The sequence below is a fragment of the Vipera berus genome (assembly GCF_964194415.1).
Source record: "Vipera berus genome assembly, chromosome: 1".
Taxonomy (NCBI): Eukaryota; Metazoa; Chordata; class Lepidosauria; order Squamata; family Viperidae; genus Vipera; species Vipera berus.
The window spans coordinates 288,042,637-288,064,505 of NC_138202.1; the positions used below are offsets into that span (position 1 = coordinate 288,042,637).

Below are 21,869 nucleotides of genomic sequence, written 5' to 3' on the forward strand. Positions count from 1 at the left end.
GGACGTATATACTTAAATTATGTAAAAAGAACTGAGTCACCTTTATAATGTTAAAAATATTTGAGTTTTAAAGATTTGAGCTGCTGAAAAAAAATCTGTTTTCTATATTTGCAATTTAGAAAAATAGTTTGAAAAACTAAATTTTGAAAAAAAAGTCAAATATTTAAAATGTGAATATGTATAGACATGGTGGTGTTTAAAATGTTAATTTAATTGTACAATGCCCAGTGAAACCTATACTAATAGGAGTTTTTGACCTGTTTAACATGCAAATTTAACTATTTAAAATGTACTATTAGTTTTAGTAAATTGGTCATTAAAATAATTTTGTATACCTTTACTGATGCATGAGTGAGGGTGACAGACAGATTGCAAGAACTGTTTTCTCTCACTAAGACTTTTTTTATTTCATCTTCCTGTCCACTTTGATTATATAGAAAGCTACTAAATTTAAAAAAACAGAAGAATTTGTCCTGAGGTACAGTTTACAGTTGTGTTAGCTTCAGCAGTCCATATAATAAATTGGAGTTTACAGTACTGACTTCATGGCCAGATCTCTAAAAGTGTGTACATAAAAATTCTGTTTGCATGTGTACTTTGATTCAGGAGTACATTTCTGAATTTTCTTCACTTTGGACATTCATTTGTAAGGAAAAACAATCCAATCTAACTATTGTTTTTCAAAATAGAGCTAAGTGTGTACTTCTTACTTTCTCTCATCCCATAGTCAGTCTGCAAGCTTGTGACTCATTCAACAAAACACATCTTTCTGCACATGCCACGTGTAATGTGTATGCAAATCTAAATATTTTATGAAAAATATTTATACGGGTAGTCCTTGGCTTTCAACCATTCATTTAGTAACCATTTAAAGTTTCAGTGGAACTTAAAAAAGTGATTATGACTGTTTTTCACGCCTTGTGACCATTGCAGCATCCCCATGATCAAAGGTCTGCAACCCGCGGCTCCAGAGCCGCATGTGGCTCTTTCAGCCGTCTCCTGCAGCTCCCAGTCCTCTGCTATGTGTACTCCAAAAAAAAAGTGAGACTAAAAATGTTCAACCAATCAATTCAAATATGCAGGGTAGGTGCATATCTCGCCTTGGCTCCACTCTTCAGTCAAACTCTGTTCTGCGCATGCGTGCATGTACGTGCATGCGCACACATTTTTCACGACTCCCAGTTTTTCCTTTTGTGAGGGAACCGGTTCCGAGTGGCTCTTTCACTGTTACAGGTTGCTGACCCCTGACCTATTGCAAAGATGGTGAGGAAGCCAGATTCACTTAATAATGGTTTTACTAAGTGAACAACCGCAGCAATTCATTTAACAACTGTAGCAAAAAAGGTCAAAAAATGCAAAACTCACTTAACAACTGTCTTGCTTAGCAGTTGAAATTTTGGGCTGAGTTGTGCTTATAAGTTGAGGACTTCCTGTATATTATTTATTTTAAACTTCTCAAAGCACTTACAATTGCACTCTCCCCAGATCCAAGAAAGCCTTTTCCAGGTGGGGTTAAATTGTGACCTGTTTAAGGGCAACCAGGAGCATGTCCTAATGCAAAGAAGCTTTCCCCCAACCTTGAACCCATCAGTTAATCCCTTTAAGCTAATTTAAAGTAGCCATGATGAGAAAGAGGCAAGACAACAAATGACAGGACAAACCATCACAAATGCCTGGGTGGCAAACTGCATCTCAAAATGCTCTGCAAATTTATTGTAACAGGTTGCTGAAAGTTGTAAAAGAATAGTTCCCAAGGCAGACGACATGAAACCCAAAACAAAATCAGACAAATAAAAATGGAGGTATACATCAGAAACACTACAGCGCTAGCTTTATCTTAATCTTATGCTGGTATAGCAAAGAAGAAATCCCATCTTTTTTGCTTCCATGGCAATCCTTTCCTCCCCAGTCAGGGTAAATCACTACCGGTTTATGCTGGCTGGGGAGGAAAGGCTTGCAAGGAACCAAATTAGGTGCAATTTCTTCTTAGTGCCACCAGTGAAAGACTAGCATAAAGCTGGCACTGGCAGTGCTAAGAACAAATCGTGGTTCATGCTGGCTGGAGAGGAAAGGATTGCAATGTAAGCAAAAGTGACAGGATTTCTTCTTAACTGTGCCATATGGCCCAGCGAGGGAGCAGCCTTCTCTACCCTGACTTCCTGAGCTCGTCAAAGTGTAAGTAAGCGAATGGAGACTGGGTGGACAAGGCCCATAGGGCTTTGGGGAAACCAAGGGGCAAGAGGCAGAGCATGGGATATCTTAGAGGGTGGGGGAGGCCACCTAGGAGTGCCTGTGCCTGCACTAGGCCTCCCTTGGTTTCTCCCATCCCTAAGTCACCCCATGCTCTACCTAATGACCCACACATTTGTTTAATGAGTACATTGGGGAAAGCAGGGACAGGGAGGCCGTTGCTTCATTTACACTTCATTTAAAGTAGTCTTTGACTTCTGACATGAATGGGCAGGCTCCATTTCTGTCGTAAGTTAAAGACTACCTGTAGTAAATAGTTATACATTAATCTTTTTTCCCCAGAAACTGCCAACTACTCATTCCCTTGAATTTGTCATGATGTTCAAGAGAAGAAAACATGTGGCTAAATGAAGATACTCTGTTCACAAAATAAAATCTGCCTTATTTGGGAGATCCCTTCCTCCTCATTTTCCAACCCATTCCTTTTCTGGCAATTCCTATAGCAGAGAGACATTTGAACGGCTTTGTGGGGAAGCAGGAAACATAAATCACCAGGCACAGATTCCCACACTGTTGTAATCATCACATTGTCTGTAACAAAATATACAGGATTGTATATTGTATTTGGTTGTATTCAAAACTGAGTTCCAAATTATTTGGAATGTTGTCAATATTAGAACATTTCTTTCATAGCAATAAAAGTTAGGCAATGTATCCAAATCCGTAAAGGAAAGACAATCTTTCCTTTAGTCTGCAGATTGTTTTATCCTTCATATGGTAACCAACATTCTTGCAAACATATACTCAATCTTGTATATATTTACTCAGAAGGGAACCACAATATTCAATTAATCTTAGCATAAAATACAGGAAGAATGAAGCTTAAATGAAGCTCCTTCATTTAAAGGAAGAATGAAGCTTGACACTATGTTTATTTGAACTCCAAACAATGGGGTTTATTTTTACTATAGTGTGTATAAGATTTGCATCTTTATTAGATTACTGTATCATAAAAAGGAAAGGGAATAAAGCAAAAAGCAGCAATGGAGGTTCTCATTTTGAAAAGGAAAATTCTAAGAGTGGCAAATATAATGAAGCAATGGTGGTCTTTACATTAGCAGTAATGGGGGCAATCAAGCTTAGAAAATGTAGCATCTAAAGTTTTGACCACTCAGTTATGTTAAATGGAATGGAAAGCAACTTCTTTTGTCCATTTCCTTCTATTGTTAATCAGAATAATAAGAGTAGCAGTAGACAACTCTTTTAATTGTGGCCGAATTCAGCCACTTGGAAATTCTTGTTTCTATATGTCAGGTTCAAGGACTTCTTTCAAATCTGTATACTACTAAATAAAAACTCATATGCTATCTATTACACACAACTAGCTATTTTTGAAAAACTGCATTATTTCTTTAAACAAATAGAACAGCTGAGCAACGAAATAATTAAAGCGATGTTTTGAACTCTCAGATGAGACTCAGAATACTAAATTCCTTATTCAATAGTCAAGAAGCCTGAAAACTAATGACTACAACAACAATGTTATCTACTTATAATTTTACTTCTGTTTTTTGGTACTTCATTTCTGTATTTTTAACCAATTAAATAAATAGTAGCCTTCACAGTCTTGGATGTAAACAAAATTCCTGAGTAATCTACTCCTTATTCATAGGACCTTGACTTAGAATCAACATCTACCTTAGCACAAGATACACATGAAGTGAGATCTGCTGGCTTCATCCATAAAAATATTAGCATAAGCAAGTGAATAAGACAAAGTAATACTTCTAAAATAGATGTATCATTAAACATAAAGAGCATAAAGAGAGAAAAATGATCTGCTGGCTTCATCCAGAAAAATATCAGCATAAGCAAGTGAATAAGAAAAAGTAATACTTCTAAAATAGATATATCATTAAACATAAAGAGCATAAAGAGAGAAAAACAATATTTTGCTTACCTTGCCTTTTTTAAATAAGGAAGTGATTGAAATAAAGCTTCAAGAATTCATGTCCATGTGACTTGAATTTCAGGAAGAACACACCAAGGAAGAACTGAAGCTATAAAAACCTTGCATATGGATTCCATGCTAACTCAGCAGTATTTACCATTAATATGTGGAAATTAAACACTTTGAAGTATCAATTTCCATTTAGAAGACAACATAAAAAATAGCAAAATTACAGATCTCATGCTTTAAAATTTGCCCACAAATTCTGAAGCCTACAGCTCTTTTGAGCAGGGGGGCATTTATCTACCCCTGCAGCTGGCAACACACTAGACAATTTTGAACTTTCCCATTATCTTTTAGATTAGATACTGGGGAAAAGTATAAGAAATAGATGAATTCACAAAAATAATCTCCATTCCATTGGACAAAATCTTATGTCTGATTCATCACAAATTGGATGTCATAAAGCTTATTGATAAGAAATCGATCTTACCAGTAACAGATCTTACCAGTAACATTAAATTCTAAGGCACATACCAGTTTCCTTGTTTCACAATCTGTTACCATAAGACTATTCTTGTCTACCATAAAGATCTGACGTTCATATTTATTAAGCCCTGAAGTGAATGCAATCTTTAGAATATGGCTCAATATCTATTGATTTCGATAAATGAAGTCTTAAATTATAAGGGCAATACATTACAGTTTTCTTCATTTAGTTATCACTGGAAAATTTCACATGTGTAGAAAAATATATAGTTGAGAATAAATAATACTTCATTTTTAAATACTTAAATCACAAAGTTATGGAACTATATTAGTTAAAGCATGCAGTATAAATAGACATACAAACACACACACACACACAAGAACAATAACAGCAGACATGTCTTAAATTAGAAGATGTTAAGAGCACTTTTAATTCATTTTGTAAAGACTGTTTTACTTATCAAAGCAAAGCAAAATATGTACAAATCTGTATATTGTACTTAAACTGACATTCATCCAAACATCCCTCACAGAATACAAATATTACATTACAAACAGTTTTTAAATAAGGTGCTCATTCACAATTTACAGACTTCCTCCTACTACAGATTAAGAATTTAAATGTTTGTTACCTGCAACTGTTCTCTGATAACTAGATTCCCCTTTGTAGTTAAAGGTTTAAGAACAAATGTACAGAATATCCATTTTATCATATTTTATTAGAGACTATATTTTTAAAGGTGTAATTAGAGATTGCATAGATAGGATGTGCTCTGTTGAATTCTGGAAATGACTTTTGGACTGTGAAAATATTTTATTTTATTTGTTATTGTATTTGAACAGAAGAGCACCAGAATAAGAGGAATTTCTAAGGTTTTTGAAATGGAAGATTTAAGGTCCATGACTCTAAAGCTTGAGCCATTTTTTTAAGCTAGTAGCAGTTAATGGGAAAAGCCTTTCATCATCCACTCAGAATAAAAACTGATAAAGTAATTTAATCCAGTTTTGTCTCTTCACAGAGACAGCAGCTGTGCTGTAGAAAAATGAAAAAAAGGAAAAGGAAAAGAGAAGAGGGCAAGGAGGCAAACACAAAAATAACTTGAGATTTTCCAATAACTAATTCCCCTGGATGCCAAGGGGCTTACTTTAGTAAAATATTTACTGGCCATGACAGAGACTGTAACAAACAAATGAAATACAAATGCAAGAAAACATTTTTCTTACATATCATCAATAAACATAAAAAACGCATTTCTACCAGGTATTTTTGGGAAATGCTGCAAGAATCTTTTCCATGTGAGCAATGCAGCCTGGATGAAGTTCCTGCGTGTTGATGTAAAGCAAGAGAGGCAACATTTCTTTTGAATGATGATGAAACAAAAATAGTAGAGAGTAAGAACAGTGAAACAGTTAAAAACAAACATAATTTACATAATTAAAGCCAGGTATTTTATCCATAAATATTTTGTCCAATGTCTTAACCTTTTTTATTTTAAATATTCAAAGTGGATATATATATATATATATATATATTCTCTTGCCTTTCTAGAACAGTTTTGTATGCAGATTGGCTTCGTTTTGCCTGGTGTTAAATTAGCAGCTTCTTCTACCAATAGGTACAAAACCTTCGTTAACTTTTCTGTTGCAGTAAGACTTTGAAATTTTGTAGCTCTCGTATACTTGTAGAAAGTCTGTGAGGAAGAGAAGGGAAGAAGGACTGAGTCTAGAGAAGTTCAGAATTAAAAGAAGGAAGCACTTCCTGCATGAAACACCAACTTGACTTTTAGATCAAATCAGCAATTTGATCTAAAACTTAGTACTGCAGTTTGTTAAAATAATTATCTTATCCACCTTCAATACTATGTGTGTGTCTGATGCACTTAAAGTCTAGAGCAGGGCTTTTCAACCTTTTCACCCATTGTACCACTTTTAGGATATGGCAACATCCGAGTACCGCCAGTCACCTAGCAAGGTGTCAAAAACTTGATGATCAAAAAAAAAAGAGGAAAAAAGTAATGAAGTACAGGTAGTCCTCAACTTACAATAGTTTGCTTAGTGACTGTTTGAAGTTACAGTGGCACTGAAAAAGTGCCCCCCAAGTCACAGCCGAGCAAGAAACCTGCCCGGTGGTCCGGCGGCGCTCTTCTTCCTGTTCGAGGTTTTCATTGTTGTGAGCATTTCTGTTGAGGATTGGCAGCAGGGGTGGGGTGGGAGTTGTTTGGTTTTTATTCCCCCCCCATCTGCTGGATGTTTTCAGCAGGTTTTGGTCACTTCACATGACCCTGGGACACTGTGACCGTCATAAATACGAATCAGTTGCCAAGCATCTCAATGTAAATCACAAGACCCTGGAGATGCTGCAACATTCCAGCTGATCGGTGCTTCTTCTGGGCTCAGTAGAAGCGCCAGGATCAGCGCCAAGCTCCAGCTGGAGCCTGGCACTGATCCTGGTGCTTCCACTAAGCCCTGACAGTCCTGCAGCTCCAGCCATCTCTTGCTCAGGCTTGTGCGGTGCTGCCACCGGTTCAGCTCATTCCCCTCCCCTGCTATCACTTTTCTAGGATGGTCACGTACCACCTGCCAGGTGTTAGTTACAAACTTGTTTTCCAAGTTACGACTGCGGTACTATCCCCCATTGTCACATGACTGCATTTCATATATTTGGTTATTGGCTTGCATTTACTGCAGTCATGTGACTGTGATTTGCAACAATTTTTATGGTTTTCATCAGAAAACAATAAAAGACACCACTGGATATGCTGGATTTGCTAAATGACCACACGATTTGCTTAACAACTGTCATAAAAATGATCATAAAATTGAGTCAAATTAATTATTGCAATGATTTATGACAAGAATTCTGGACTTAATTGTGGTCATAAATAGAAGACTACTTTTTAAAGTCCATATCACATGAAGAAAGAGCCCAGCCTAGCACTACATAGCTATAACAAATTTCATTTGTAACTTACCTTCCAAATGCATTCAGAAGAGCAACTATTTCTTGCCGTGTCAATTGAAAACCTTTTGATGGACTGTTCTCAGAAAGATTCTTTATTTCTTTTTCAGAGAATAAGATTTTCAAAGCAGTTCCTAAACCCTGAGTCTGAAAGAGAGCCAATATATTACATAGTAAGAGTACAATATACATTAATTAACAACTTTGGGCACTTCTACACTGCCATCATTTCTATCTCCAATCTCTCAAAAAGTGATTTGAAAATTAATTATCATCTCTATTTCAGCGACTCACACCAAGAAAACTAGCCCCAGGTAGGGGCAGGTCTTATATCAACAAAATCCTCCCATTCTCACTTCACCTCAAAACAGATAGAAAATTAAAAAACCAGATCAGTCTCCATTTGCTGAAGGCACATTGTTTTGTTTTCAGTTCAGTTTATTAAATTAACTATTGAATGAAGAATTAAAACTTGGCATAGTGGTTAAAATGCAGTATTGCAGCTGACTCTGCCCACCACCAGAAGTTTGATCCTGGCTGGCTCAAAGATGACTCAGCCTTTCATCCTTCCAAGGTCGGTAAATTGTTGGGGGAAATATGCTGATTCTATAAACTGCTTAGAGAGTTCTATAAGGCACTATGAAGCAGTATATAAGTCTAAGTGCTATTCTATGCAGTATTTTAACATAAACATCAAATAATATTGCATAATATAGTATGTAATCCTACTATACAGAAATTGTATTCTATAATTGGTGAAATGACATGTACAACTTGCATAGCTTGAATGTTATAATAAAGCAAATATGAAATATTTGTTTTTGCGGTAAAGCTAAAATTTACCACACTGACATTAACTGGCCTTAGAGATGTAGAGTATAGGACCGTGGTGGCGAACCTATGGCACGCATGCCACAGGTGGCATGCAGAGCCCTCTCTGTGGGCATGCGTGCTGTCGCCCCAATCCTAGGCCTTCAGCTGGGTTTTATAAAACCTTTTCGCTTTAGGCTTCTGCCACCATGTGCAAAAAAAAAAGATTCAATCAATCAATCAATTTCAACTTTTCATGGGAAAAAAATGATCTTGCCAAGTTGGAATTGATTGATCAGTCTGCCGTTACCACTGCAGCCATGCCCAACCAATGGGCCATGCCTGCCCAATTGGCCACATCCACCCAATGGGCCAACCCCACCCGCCACCTGATGACACATAAGTGGATTTTCGGTTGCAGTTTGGGCACTTGGTCTCTAAAATGTTCGCCATCACTGGTATAGGAAATAAGTTTACCTAGTGTGAGAAACTGTTTTGCTATGTAAGAATGTTAACCTTAAAACATGAAAAAACCTCACATACCTGCAATTTTCCCCATAACCGACATTTATCACATCCAACACAATCCATTATGTGAGATATGTTTTTGAAATGCAATCTGAATTCTTCCTACCAATACAGAAAAACATGTTTAAAGCTTTTTCTAATGCATTAGTGATTCTAAAGATGGTGGTCCAACATTCTCTTCTCTCAATGTTTTCTTTACTTCCTAATTTTGTGTACCATTTTCCTTTCAGAGGTAACCATTGAAGCCTTCAAACTAATTAGTTCAAACCATAGTTTGCAACCACTTTTAATCTGATGGCAAGCTGGCTGGGAGTATCTATAGTTAATTCTATATCAGTTTCATTGTACTATTTGCTTTGAAAAAGATACATTGAAAAAAGGATGGAATGAACATGCTTTTGTACTGCCCCTTTTGTAAATGTGTGCAACAACATAAAGTATCTAAAAAAAGGTGGAGTTTGCATTAGAATGACATAACACTTGTTCCATCATTTGATCCCCGCCCTGGATGCTTTTTTCATACTCATAAAGAGAAATAGTTTCATTTTTCATGTAGTAAAGAAGCTTATGAATTGGCATTTACTATAAAACTGTAAAGTATAGCTGTAAATCAACAGTAGAGATACAAAGATGACTCAAAATTATGCAAGTAGATAGCATAACAGAGATTCTGATTAATGGCATAATCTACTGGCAATACTGATCTGGAATCTTACATTCTAATGACTTGCTTGCTATTTTTCTGAAATATTACTTGTAAGAACTTAAAAGCACCTTGATGTTTCGTGATGTTGCCTCAAATATAAAACAATATAATCAAATGCACACACAAAAGCAAAGAAACAGGATTTAATCTAATTTAAAATTTCTTTCATTACTGCAATTTATGTAAATTGTCAATGTAAAAACTATGTTTACCTTTAAAGATATGGCCTCCTTTTTGTTTCCAGAAAACATGGACTTTTCATCAAAATGCATAGGAAAGGACCTACAAAAATTAGATAATGAATTAGACTTATTTAACAATAATATAATATATATTATATATTATATATTTCAGTTACTTTTATGTTTTTTCCCAAAGGGTTCTTAACAAATATCCCAAAGGAAATAATATGAAATTCTTCATTACATAGCAGTTCTCAATTTTATCTTTCTCTCCAACTCTTTTATGAAACTCTTCCTTTTCTTTTCTGGATGTAATGTCTTGTTGAGTTTTGTTGTATGTTACTATATTCCTCCTTGCTAAATAGAAACACATGAACACTTATAAACTAACTTTCTGACAATAGAGAATATTATTATTCAAAAGACTTAGAGAACTCCATCCAAAACTACATACTCTATGCATATCATGATACCTGACAAATCTTTTAACAAATCTGCTACTTATAACTAATGTCCCCAGAGTGCATTTGTCAGCTAACACAGTAGACTTGACTAAGAAACCAATGACATAGAGCATGCATGTCTAACTGATGCATCACGCCAAAACTGTGCCCACCCCATTGCCAGCAATGGGGAAAAAGTCCCAATACGTTGCGCGATGTCACGTGACATCACGAGTTTGACATGCCTGCCATAGAGGCTAGGATTGCTTTCATTGTAACAGCTACAGTAACAGAATCTTGCAAGTCTGATTGTATTTTGTCCTTCCTCACTTTATCTTTATCTAAACTAGGGATATGCTTGTTTGAGAGGGTTCCTCAAGTTATTTTCTTGGCCTAAATTCAAATCCCTCTTACTTTAACCATTTCCTTGATTTTGGCTCTTCCTTCTGTACTTCTTTCTGAACTTCAAGGCCATTCCCTATGCCTTCTATCAAATAGCAATAGCACGTGGACTTATATACCACTCCATAGTGCTTTATAGCACTCTCTGAGCGGTTTACAAATGTCAGCATATTAGCCCCAGGAATCTGGATCCTCATTTTATCAACTTTGAAAGATGGAAGGCTGAGTCAACCTTGAGCTAGTCAGGATCGAACTGGTGGCTGTAAGCAGAGTTAGCCTGCAATACTGCATTCTAACCACTGCACCACAATGGCTCTTACTGAAGTTCACCCAGACCTTCTAGCTTTTTCCACTGAGCTATTGCTCTTTCTGGCCCCAACATCCTGTAACACAGAGAGCTCAGCATTCTAAGATGCAGCAGTTGTCCACAAAAGCATACAGTATAGCAGATTACTAGCTCACTGAATTTCACTTGATATGGCACCTTTCCCAATAATTTGATATTTCTAATCAAAACACTCCATCTTAACTAATTCAAAGGAAGAACCAAAAATGCCAAAGGATAAAATAGTCAATATCCTTACATATATTGGCTGAGTTTATCACCAGCCAGTTTGTCAGCAGCCTAAAGCCAATTTTCTGTATGTGTTAACCACATGTGTGATTTCAGCATAATGTTTCAGTTGGCCCTATTTGGCCAACTGCGTTTCTCCCAAGTTATCTGTCATAATCCTGATGACTTGGCTATCTGCTTCAAGACATCTGACTATGTGACTAAGACACGAAGAGCAATAGTTATGTTCTCCCTTTCCTTTTAGATTAAAAAAAACCCAGGTATTAATTATTTGCACAATTCAAACTGCAGCTGGATACAAATGAGTCTTTCGTCTGCCAGTCATTGTTTTCCTTTCTGGAGAGCTTCCTTTCCATTGCAAATATCCTTTGGACTATCAAGTTGCTTCCCACTTCTTGCTAAACAAACTTGTTTGTTTTGTTGTTTAGGATTTGGGATTAATTTATTAAAGAAACCCAGCCATCTGGGGCTGATTCAATAAAATATGATTAAACAGTAGTTTAATGTGATATGTGAATTCAACCATATTTTTAGATCTGTTTTAATACTTTCCTTTTCCTGCAATTCCCTAAAGATCCACTGAAATCAACTTTATTCAGTTGTCTGTATCTGAATACATATTAAAGGTGGAGAAGAAAAGCACACTTACTTTGTATCTTGGAAGATTTCTAACAAGAGAGACTTAGTTTCTGTATCCTCCTGTGAATTTCCAGTATAAAGGTCCACAACTGAACGCTCAAAGTATGATGCAACCTTTGACAATGCACGTAGTTCCACCAAATATAGGAAATATAAATTTTTTAGTCGTCTTGGTCCTTCACTTTTTGTCTCAGTAGGGTCAAAACGCTGGGTGAATTCTTTAACATTAGGTCCCCAACGAGGTCTTCCCCATGTTTCTGAATAAAGAAAAACAATGCTTTAAAATAAGTGTTAAAACTGTTTTTATGGGAATAGTGGAAAAATTAATTTCCCACAAAAAATAAAAAGAGAAGGGGCAGTATTAAAAATCACAAATACCTTCAAGTAAATGGTTTGCACAAAGATGTAAGTTGATACTTGCATGAAGTCCTGAAATAAGTTTATAGAATACACGCTTTTCAAGACAAAGCCCTAGATGAGATAAAAATATTGTTAAAACCCAATTAATTAGAAAATAATTAAAATTAAATAATAAATAATTAACAATTAAGAAAATAATCCTGCTAGAAAGTGTTTTGCTATACAGGTAGTCCTTGACTTATAACAGTTCATTTAGTGACCAGTCAAAATTGCAACGGCACTGAAAAATATGACTTATGACCGTTTTTCACAGTTATGACCTTTGCAACACCCCCATTACATTGTGATCAAATTTCAGATGCTTGGCAACTCACTCATATTTATGACCGTTGGTGTGTCCCAAGGTCACGTGATCACCTTTTGTGAACTTCTGACAAGTAAAGTCAATGGGGAAGCCAGATTCACTTAACAACCAAGTTACTAACTTATCAGGTACAGTGATTCACTTAACAACTGTGGCAAGAAAGGTCATAAAATGGGGCAAAACTCACTTAACAAATGTCTCACTTAACATCATAACTTTTAGGCTCAATTGTGGTCATAGGTTGAGGACTACCTCTAATAGTTCCACCTTGAAGAAACTGGAAATTTTGCTTTTTGAGATTGGCAGTATCCCACCAGGATAGATACAAAAGGAAAATTTTGCTCCCTTCAACTTTGCAACTTATGGAGATGAGTTCTGGAGAACTGATGGGACTATCTAGAACAGCACAGACAATTGCAGGAAGTATCAGTAAAGATTTTCTCTGTCCATTTCTACTAACAGGATCACTTAGTACAGTGGTTCTCAACCTGTGGTCTGTGGACCCCCGGGGGTCTGTAATGTCATCACAGGTGGTCCGCAAAGGCTTGAAGAAATATTATGATTTAAATTTTTAGTTAAATCTTTGGTGGTCTATGGCCACAAAAGGTATTTAAACGGGGTCCAAGGTGAAGAAAAGGTTAGTAACCACCACCCTAGCAGATCGAAAGCTTTCTATGGCTGGCAAAATATTTTTCATTCATTCAAAGATAAGCTCAAAAAAAGCTAGAGAAAAACACATTATTTCAATTTCTGCCTCATTTTCACTAATCACTTTCCTAGTGAGAAAACATCTTAGGAAAAGCACATCGTGTTAAAAATGCTAGTGGATCTTTTCCTTTAGCATGCAAAGAGCAGAAATGCCAGATCCAAGGTTTATTACAGTTCTGTCACATAATGGAAAACAGTGGTTTTGTTTTATATTTAAACCATAAAACAAGATGTATCCAAAGTGGGTGAATATCACCAGAGTAGAGAAATTGATCAAAGCAATCCACTGATAAGACATACCTTGAGTATAGGAGATATTGTAATATTTTAGATAATATTTACAACACTTGATTTGAATAATAAAATCAGTACTATTATATTTCATTCAAACTGTAGCAATCATGTTGCTATTTTTTTCCATTTATATGTGAGAGTGATTCCTGGCTCCTATGCAAAATTGACCTAGAGCTTGGAGATTAAAAGAAGAGCTGAGCAGAGCATTCAAAAGATGTGCTTTGTAAAGAAGAAGGTACTTTGCAAAGCTTATTAGAGTGAGTGAAACACTTCTGGAAACATCAGGCCAGCCATATCCTTTTAAAGGCTGAGACTTCAAAGCATTATTTCAAATGCTATTCTGGCAGATACATGCAGAGAACTGGGATGTTCAAAATAATTGCACTCGCTGCCATGGCTGCCATGTTTGCTTCAAGACTTTAAAGAGAGACATTTTTTCTTCAATTAACATGAATTGCAAGGCATATCTTTTAAATATTTTGCACAGCCCTAGTCAGTGGTACACATTAATTTCACTACTGAAAGCATTTAGTAAAAATGACCTAGTCTTGGCTTCCGGTTCACGCGCGTGGCGCTTCTGGACGCGCAGGAACAGTCTGCTTACTGCCATTCATTTCTTTCTTTTTTGGAGGACCCTGAAAAGGGTCAAAAATCGCCCTGGAGGGGCAATTACCGAGAGGAGGACTTCCCTGTGATTGCGGAAGGGCAGCAGCCCTCCACTTGAATCCGGGACAATCTCCTTTGGCCAGAAGAAGAAGAGACCCGCCAAAAAGATGGCTGATCACTAAGCTACTCCCTGCCAAAAGCCAAAAGCACTACCCAGCACTAAGAAGCAATCTGGAGGACCTGGGCGAGCCTTTACCTTTCCTATTCCCTTAACCATCTTCCTGTGGGACTTTCCTGAAAATTTCTTTCCCCATCTTTTGAAAAAACGGCGAATATCTACTCTGGGAACAAATCTTAAAGCCTTAAAGCTTTAAAAGAAATTTAAAAGAACACCTGGCACTGAAAACAACTCTTTTGGAGGTGGATAATCCTTGATTCTTATTAAAATAGCCTCCATGGAAGATTTAGCTGCAAACAATAACGAAATGGATGAATATATCCCACCACTTGACTATAAAACTGATACTGGACAAAATTTTGGCAATGACAGAGCAAATTAAAGCCAAACTGCAAGAAAAATCTGACAACTCAAAGCCACCAAATCAAATTCTGACTTTAAATGAGGAAAAATAACCCAAAACCAAATGGAAGAAGTGGAAACTAACACTAAAATAGGAGATTTCAAAGAACAACAAAAGCAACCTACAGAAAACCTTAAAGCCCAAACTTTAATGGCAACTACAAAACTTACAAGTCAAAAAGCAACTGCACCTGAAGAAAGCAATATTAAGAGTGAAGACACTAAAGGCCTTCAAATACACTATATTGAGAATTCAACTAATCAAATGACAACCATAACACCAGCTACTACTTTCTACCTAACCCAGATAGAATTGGAAGAACAAAAAGACTTGACTTATCTAATGACAACTATATTACATCAATCATCAAAAACTATCAAAGCAAAACTACAATGGCTACAAAGGGGACATTTTCCTTGCAAAATTGACATTTGGATACGTTCCCTGGATTCAAATAAGGGCTACAGGAAGAAAGGAAGATACATTTGAGAATTTAAACATGCCAAAAGGAAGGCAAGAGTTAGATTTAAAAAATTGAACTTGTTTCTTTTTTGGGATTCCTAAAGATAGAGTATAAAAATACCTTTCAATGGATTAAGGGGAATCTTTAAAAAATATAACTGATTCTACATTTAGCTTTTAGATCTGTAAGGGAAAACAAAAGTAAACTCTTAGAATATAATTCTGAACTATATTATAGAATTTGGAATGATATATCAAAAGATAGTATTTTATCAATTGATGTACGGTTAAGATGACTTATATAATATATTAGTTGTTACTTTTGAACTATATTATAGAATCTAGAATTTTATATTTAAAAGATAGTATTTTAATAACTGTTGAACAGTTAAGATAAAAAAATATACTTCTAATAATGGGTGATTTGTTAAGATGAAAACTAGACTTTAATGGTAAAACATAAGAATGTTTTGTAACGAACAATGTAATTATTCTTTATTGAAATAGGGAATTGTGGGGTACCCAAAAATTAAGCTTTCTTTTGTATACTATAGGCTATTCTAGAATATTCTATAGCAATTAGATAAAATTTAAAAACAGGATATTGATATGTATTAGTGAAAATATATTGAAAATTTTGTTAATTGACCAGGTACAACTAGAAGTGTATTAACTCTACTATTTTGACTAAGTGATAACTAAGGGAATCAGAGAGAGAATCCCTGTTGATGTAACCTGAACTATTTACAACTTGTTATTTGTTATTTTGACTACTCAACCACCATATTGCTTCACAAATACATGTATATGTAAATATTAAAAAATCAATAAAACTTGTTTTTAAAAAAATGACCTAGTCTTGCAAAATCAACAAGTTTTTTTTAGCTAACAGGTTGATTGCTGAAGGGAAAAGAATTAAGACCCGGGTCGATAGAGTTGTCCTGAACCAGCAGGGCAGCCTCGTCCCCAAAAGAATTCTGGAGAGTACACTGCCCGCTGAACTTTTATTCACCTCCAATAAAGATTACATCAGTCTCTCACAACCAGGATACACAGAAATAATTGGATACTCAGGTGCTTATGAGATCACACAAAAACAAGATAGCATAAGATGCATGTGAAGTCTTTATCATAGCATTTCCCAAACCTCCCACATGCCAGGCCCCCCTCCTAGCCAGGAGAGTGTTCTCTGCACTGAAGCTACAGAGAGGCCCAACTAGGAAAGCACGGAAAGGCTGAAAGGTCAAAAGCCAAATTCTTGGGAGACCAAATTCTGGCCGTTCCCACAGATTGCTATATTTTTTTTCCTGGAATAGGAATGGATTCCTTAATCTTTAAATTTATTACACAGAGAATTTGCAGTTTTTCATTAGAATTTTGACATGATATCAAATTTACCTTCTAGCCATGTATAAAAAGATTCTCCTGTGAACACAAAAATAATTAATTTCAAACAAGGCCTAAACATATCTAATCAATAAATACTTTGAAAATCTAAATTCACAGCATACTCCAAAATACATATCAAAATTATCTACCCTTTCATCTAAAATTTGTGATAAAACTGAATCTTGATGTATCACTTCACTGCTGCTCATTTAAATTCTTAAATATTTATTCTCAAGTTGAGAAAAAGGGTTCAGATGTTTTAAATCTGATTCATGCTTATTTAAAGGAAGTCATAGTAGTTGAATTTCTATAAAGATCCCTAGAATGTAACTGAACATCAGGAAACGTAAACTTTATTCTAATCTACTTTGCTGGACTTCACAAATTCAATAAAGATCCCTAGAGAATTACAGTATAAATGGCAATTGTTTATGTATATCATCAATTATTAGCAGCGTCTATTAATCATGAGAAAGGGATTAATAATCCTAGATAACATCTGTGTTGCAATATAACCAATAAACTTTGTTATGCAACTTTTTTCTTTTTCTTCCCTACTTTAAATCTCTCACTGAAATTTATTCAGTAGGTATAGTATGGTGATATTCTAAAGTTGTAATCCTGGGGGATTTCCCATTCATTACATTTTCCCCCCCAGAATCTTAAATAATACAGTGAAAGAATATGTCACAAAAACTTACCATCATCCTCTCCTGAAAAAAAGTTATAAAAGACAAGTATTATAATTTATTCCATCTTTACTTCTGTACTGAGTATCAAAAATATACTGTATGTGTCAGTTTAAAAAGTCAGAACTTTCTGACTGTAATTAACTCCATCACTGTTTTTCTCAGGAGTTAAAAGATTCAAATAGTGATATATTTGCCATCCATAACAAAATGGGAGAATACTGGTACAAGATTGCAAAGGATCTCTATTTTTAAAAATGCATTACTTCTTCTTGCTTTTCGTTACAAATTACAGGTTACTTTAAAAGAATGTGTTTTACACCTCCCAGAATAAAAATCTCTAATTAAACAACAAAAACTGAGAACAGGTGATTGGATGCAGTTTTTTTTACTAAATCAGACACATTGCATTATTTATGATACTTATTATTTAACTGAAAAGTGGAAGTGATTTCTTATGAGGAAGTGCCTTCCCATTCAAATAGCAATTATTGTTTGCAGAATTGTGCTTTCAGATGTAATTGCTGATTATGCACAGCTATCGTATATAGCTAGGTCTCAATGTCTTTCATTAACTGATGAATGTATATTTGCCAAGTTGAGTTGAACAAATATACATTAAAAAAGCCTGGAATATAATAAAAATGTTAGTGACAATATCTCTAATAGCCATCAAACAACATCTGCCTTCAAATCCTTGGGAAAGATTTGGTAGCTGGATAAAAATGCAAAATCCAGTCTAACCACCTGGCAGATTGTGCAACAAACCACAATAATGTTTTACTTAACAACTAATATTCAGAATTGTTATTTTACAATTGAAAAGGATTTAATGACTCACCCTTGGTTGGTGCCAGTGGATTTAATGGACGATATACAGATCGTGGCCTAATGAGAAAAATATGGTAATTTATGTTTTGGTAATTTAAGGAATTTTAAATTTCAGTATAAAATAATTTTGCCCTCTATTTTCACTTACTTAAAGCAATTTTCTTCATAGATACTGTTCCATACCCTCCATGCAGAGGGCCCTTTGTATCCAGTGTATCGTTCTGGATTCAACAGCAAATCCACATATTGAGCATCAGGTGATCTCTCATCTAATAACAGAGAAGAACCGTACTGCTTAATTATGAATTGGAACATGCAATTTACCGAAACCTTCAGTATAAGAAGCTATCTTGATGTAAAAGATCAAATTACAGCAATACCATATAAAAGCATTTATGAAGGAATTAACAACATTGTGCATTTATATTTTTACATTTTAAATGTATTGTAAATAAAGTGCACATTAAATGTAAATACGTAACTATTTCTAAATATGGCGTATTTATATTTTATTTTATATTTTTATATACAATTGAACGAAATACAGGTAGTCCTTGACTTACGACTACAATTGATCCCTAAATTTCTGTTGCCAAATGAGACATTTGTTAAATAGGTTTTGCTCCATTTTATGAACTTTCTTGCCATAGTTGCTAACTGAATTGATTCAGTTGTTAAGTTAGGAATATGGTTGTTAAGTGAATCTGGCTGCCCCATTAACTTTGACAGAAGGTCACAAAAGATGATCATGTGACCTTCAAGACACTGCACCCGTCATAAATATGAGTCAGTTGCCAAGCGTCTGAATGTTGATCACATGACCATGGGGATGCTGCAACGGTTGTTAAGGGTGAAAAATGGTCATAAGTCACTTTTTTCAATGCTGTTGTAGCTCTGAATGGTCACTAAATGAACTGTTGTAAGTTGAGAATTACCTGTACATCCCTATGTTTTTGTACTGAGTGACTAGTTCTCATCTGCTTTTGTTCTATATTGCATGTGTTATTATTGCATTGTAAGCTGCCCAAAGCTGGTTTAGAGTTAGACAGCAATGGAATTTAAATAAATAAATACATACATACAACAGAAAGTCTGTTGTAACATTTATTATAAAATGTTAAAAAAGTAATGAGGTACTTCTACTATTATTAGAAATACCAATAATAATTATTGTTTGTTTTTCTCTGAGTCTTAAAGAGCCCAATTTGATTTTTATGTTCATTCAACATAACTGTATGTTGAAAATAAACACATATAAAAGCAATTTAACCACATAGCAACATAGTATACATCTAAGTGACACCTTTTCATGGTACTTGGAAGAATCCTATCATATGTCTTGTCAATCTTTTCTGCAAGTCAGAATATTGCCACTTCTTTTCATCTCTCTTGGAGGACAAAGTGTCATTATTTGTCAGAATATTTCTTAAAGTATAATTTCCAAAACTGGATATGAAAGTAGCATATCATCAAAGCACAGGGGAAAAAATGAAACTACTGATTCCTTAATTTGGAAATAACAGAAAAATTTCTGCTGATTCAATTTGAAATTGCACTTGCTTTTTGTAGCCACATGTGCAAATTTTGTAAGAATTCCAAACCTTAATTAAAATGGTGAAGAATATGCATCTCTGATTGTATCTTATAGCAGCCCATTAATTTTATCAAGAATCATTGATGACCACTTTGAATATAATTTCCAGTCTAGCTTTCCATTCTCTTAATTATTCTGCCAACCAGGTTCCCATTAAATTAACATATTGGATTAGTAGTTTGCAATTGTTATACTTAACATTAGCCAAGAAAGTAATAATAGACGGTAAGCTCTTATTTATATTTATATTATTTATATTTGGAGGATTATTACAAATAAAACTATTTTAAGAGCATTTAACACATTCAATTTTTAAAGTACATGGATATTAATTCTAATTTTGTTTATTTAGTATACAGTGAAGAATATATGACTCAAATTTTACCATCCAATTCACAAAAATGGTCCTGGGAATCATCATATCTGGCCCAGTCAATGAAAGCTTCTTTACTTTGGTTACTATGTGAAAGAGAGACAGAAAAAATATTAGCTATGAACTGAATGTATTTATTTTTATATAACTGTCAACCCCCATAGAAATCAGATTATTAGGATGAACCTGAAAAAATATTTGTTATAGTCCAAACAAGCTTTCACAGAAGCTCATAAAAACACAAATGATTAAAATTAAATAGATCAAGAGAATAAGAATAGCATAAACAACTATATTATTTTCCATGTAGTAACAGAGCCAGCAACCACTTTATTTACAATAACCATTAGAGTTGCAGTTACTGTACAGATGCAGCAGAATTAAGATTATATATTTATGCTACATCTGTTGCAATAAATAACTGATTCCTCCTTATTGTTGTTCTATAGTTTTTTTCTGAACTCATTAAAATTAAGAAAGTTTACATCTAATACTAGAACCATCTGACCAAAAGTAATGAGGTGATGAGTCAAAGTGAGATTGAAATTCATATATATATATTGCACTAGAATAGTTTTAAGAAATTAAGAGGCAGTTATTTTGTAGAATCTATCAGTTCTCTGATGCATGTATCCATCTCATGTATAATTTCAATTGAACTGATACAAATGTTTCAAGCAAAAGGTCCATCAAATATGAAACTATTTTGTTTCCTCAGAACATAAGGAATAGAAAATACAGAGAACCATTAAATAAGAATTATGTCTTCCACTAATACTGAAAGCATAATTACCTTAAGGTACTATTAATTGCACCCAGTTTGTTAGCCTGTTCACAGTCTTCACGTTCTTTGGTTTGGTTTGCTATCTTTGAATACTGAAAGACAGAATATGTAATCTTTATATCTCCAATGCAAATATTTTTAGATAAATACTTGCCTGCTATTTATCTAAAGTATTACTGGCTTCAAAATAGTACTTAACTTTTCAATACATTACTATCATCTCTTACAAATCCTGAACTTTCTGTTGCATGTGTTCCCCCAAATCCCTCACTGTACTGAAGAATTATCATAAATCCTTAGTCCCATAAGTCCCAGACCTGAATGTATTTTTTTAAAAAAATATGAAGATTATAGAAGGAGTTCTCTGAGCTTTTAAAGCACTGCAAAACTGTTTGCAATGTTTATTTCAAGAGACTAACGTAACAATAGAATAATATAATTATTCCAGTGCTTATATATTTCCCTAGACAATTCCTTATTTTTAGGCTAAACTTTATATCAATTTTAACCAGTTTCCTATCCTATCCTGTTCTATTTAGAATAGTTCTATTTAGTCTCTTGTTACTTTTGAAAACAGAGAAAAAGAGAGGCAAGTGCAGGTAGAGGGAGGAGAAATATCAAATCTGTTTCTATGACAAGGAAGTATAACGAAATATACTACTGCCAGCTACAACTACTAGAAGAGAAAAGCAATATACAAACAGCAAGAAGAATGCTGGCAAGGGTTTTACCACTGAATAACATAGCACAATGTTACATCAGAATTTAGGAGTGGCATGAGTGGATAGCAAATTTTCAGTTTTATACATTTACTATTTGCCATATGTAAGAGAGGGTGTTAGATTATTTTGAAAGAAATCACTTACTTTGTTAGCACTTTCAGCTTTAATTCCATCTGGAACTTTACTCTAAAATAAATACAAGTAATGTAAGCATTTATCTTTACTTTTTTCAAGCAATT

At 34.6% G+C, this 21,869-nt stretch overlaps 1 protein-coding gene across 1 annotated transcript in view; it reads right to left on the bottom strand.

Annotated features, from left to right (window-relative positions):
* Positions 1–5,032: 5,032 nt before the first annotated feature.
* ERO1B (endoplasmic reticulum oxidoreductase 1 beta) overlaps positions 5,033–21,869 on the bottom strand; it is a 30,631-nt gene continuing 13,794 nt past the window's right edge. Inside the window, exons 4-16 of the mRNA XM_081330201.1 lie at positions 21,775–21,816; positions 20,918–21,000; positions 20,137–20,210; positions 18,306–18,426; positions 18,168–18,214; positions 17,339–17,350; positions 16,647–16,673; positions 12,252–12,344; positions 11,884–12,130; positions 9,846–9,915; positions 8,943–9,029; positions 7,603–7,736; positions 5,033–6,321 (exon numbers count right to left, since the gene is read on the bottom strand). Coding sequence (XP_081186327.1) covers positions 6,261–6,321; positions 7,603–7,736; positions 8,943–9,029; positions 9,846–9,915; positions 11,884–12,130; positions 12,252–12,344; positions 16,647–16,673; positions 17,339–17,350; positions 18,168–18,214; positions 18,306–18,426; positions 20,137–20,210; positions 20,918–21,000; positions 21,775–21,816 — 1,098 coding nt within the window. The 3' untranslated portion in view covers positions 5,033–6,260. The remainder of the gene's footprint in view (positions 6,322–7,602; positions 7,737–8,942; positions 9,030–9,845; positions 9,916–11,883; positions 12,131–12,251; positions 12,345–16,646; positions 16,674–17,338; positions 17,351–18,167; positions 18,215–18,305; positions 18,427–20,136; positions 20,211–20,917; positions 21,001–21,774; positions 21,817–21,869) is intronic.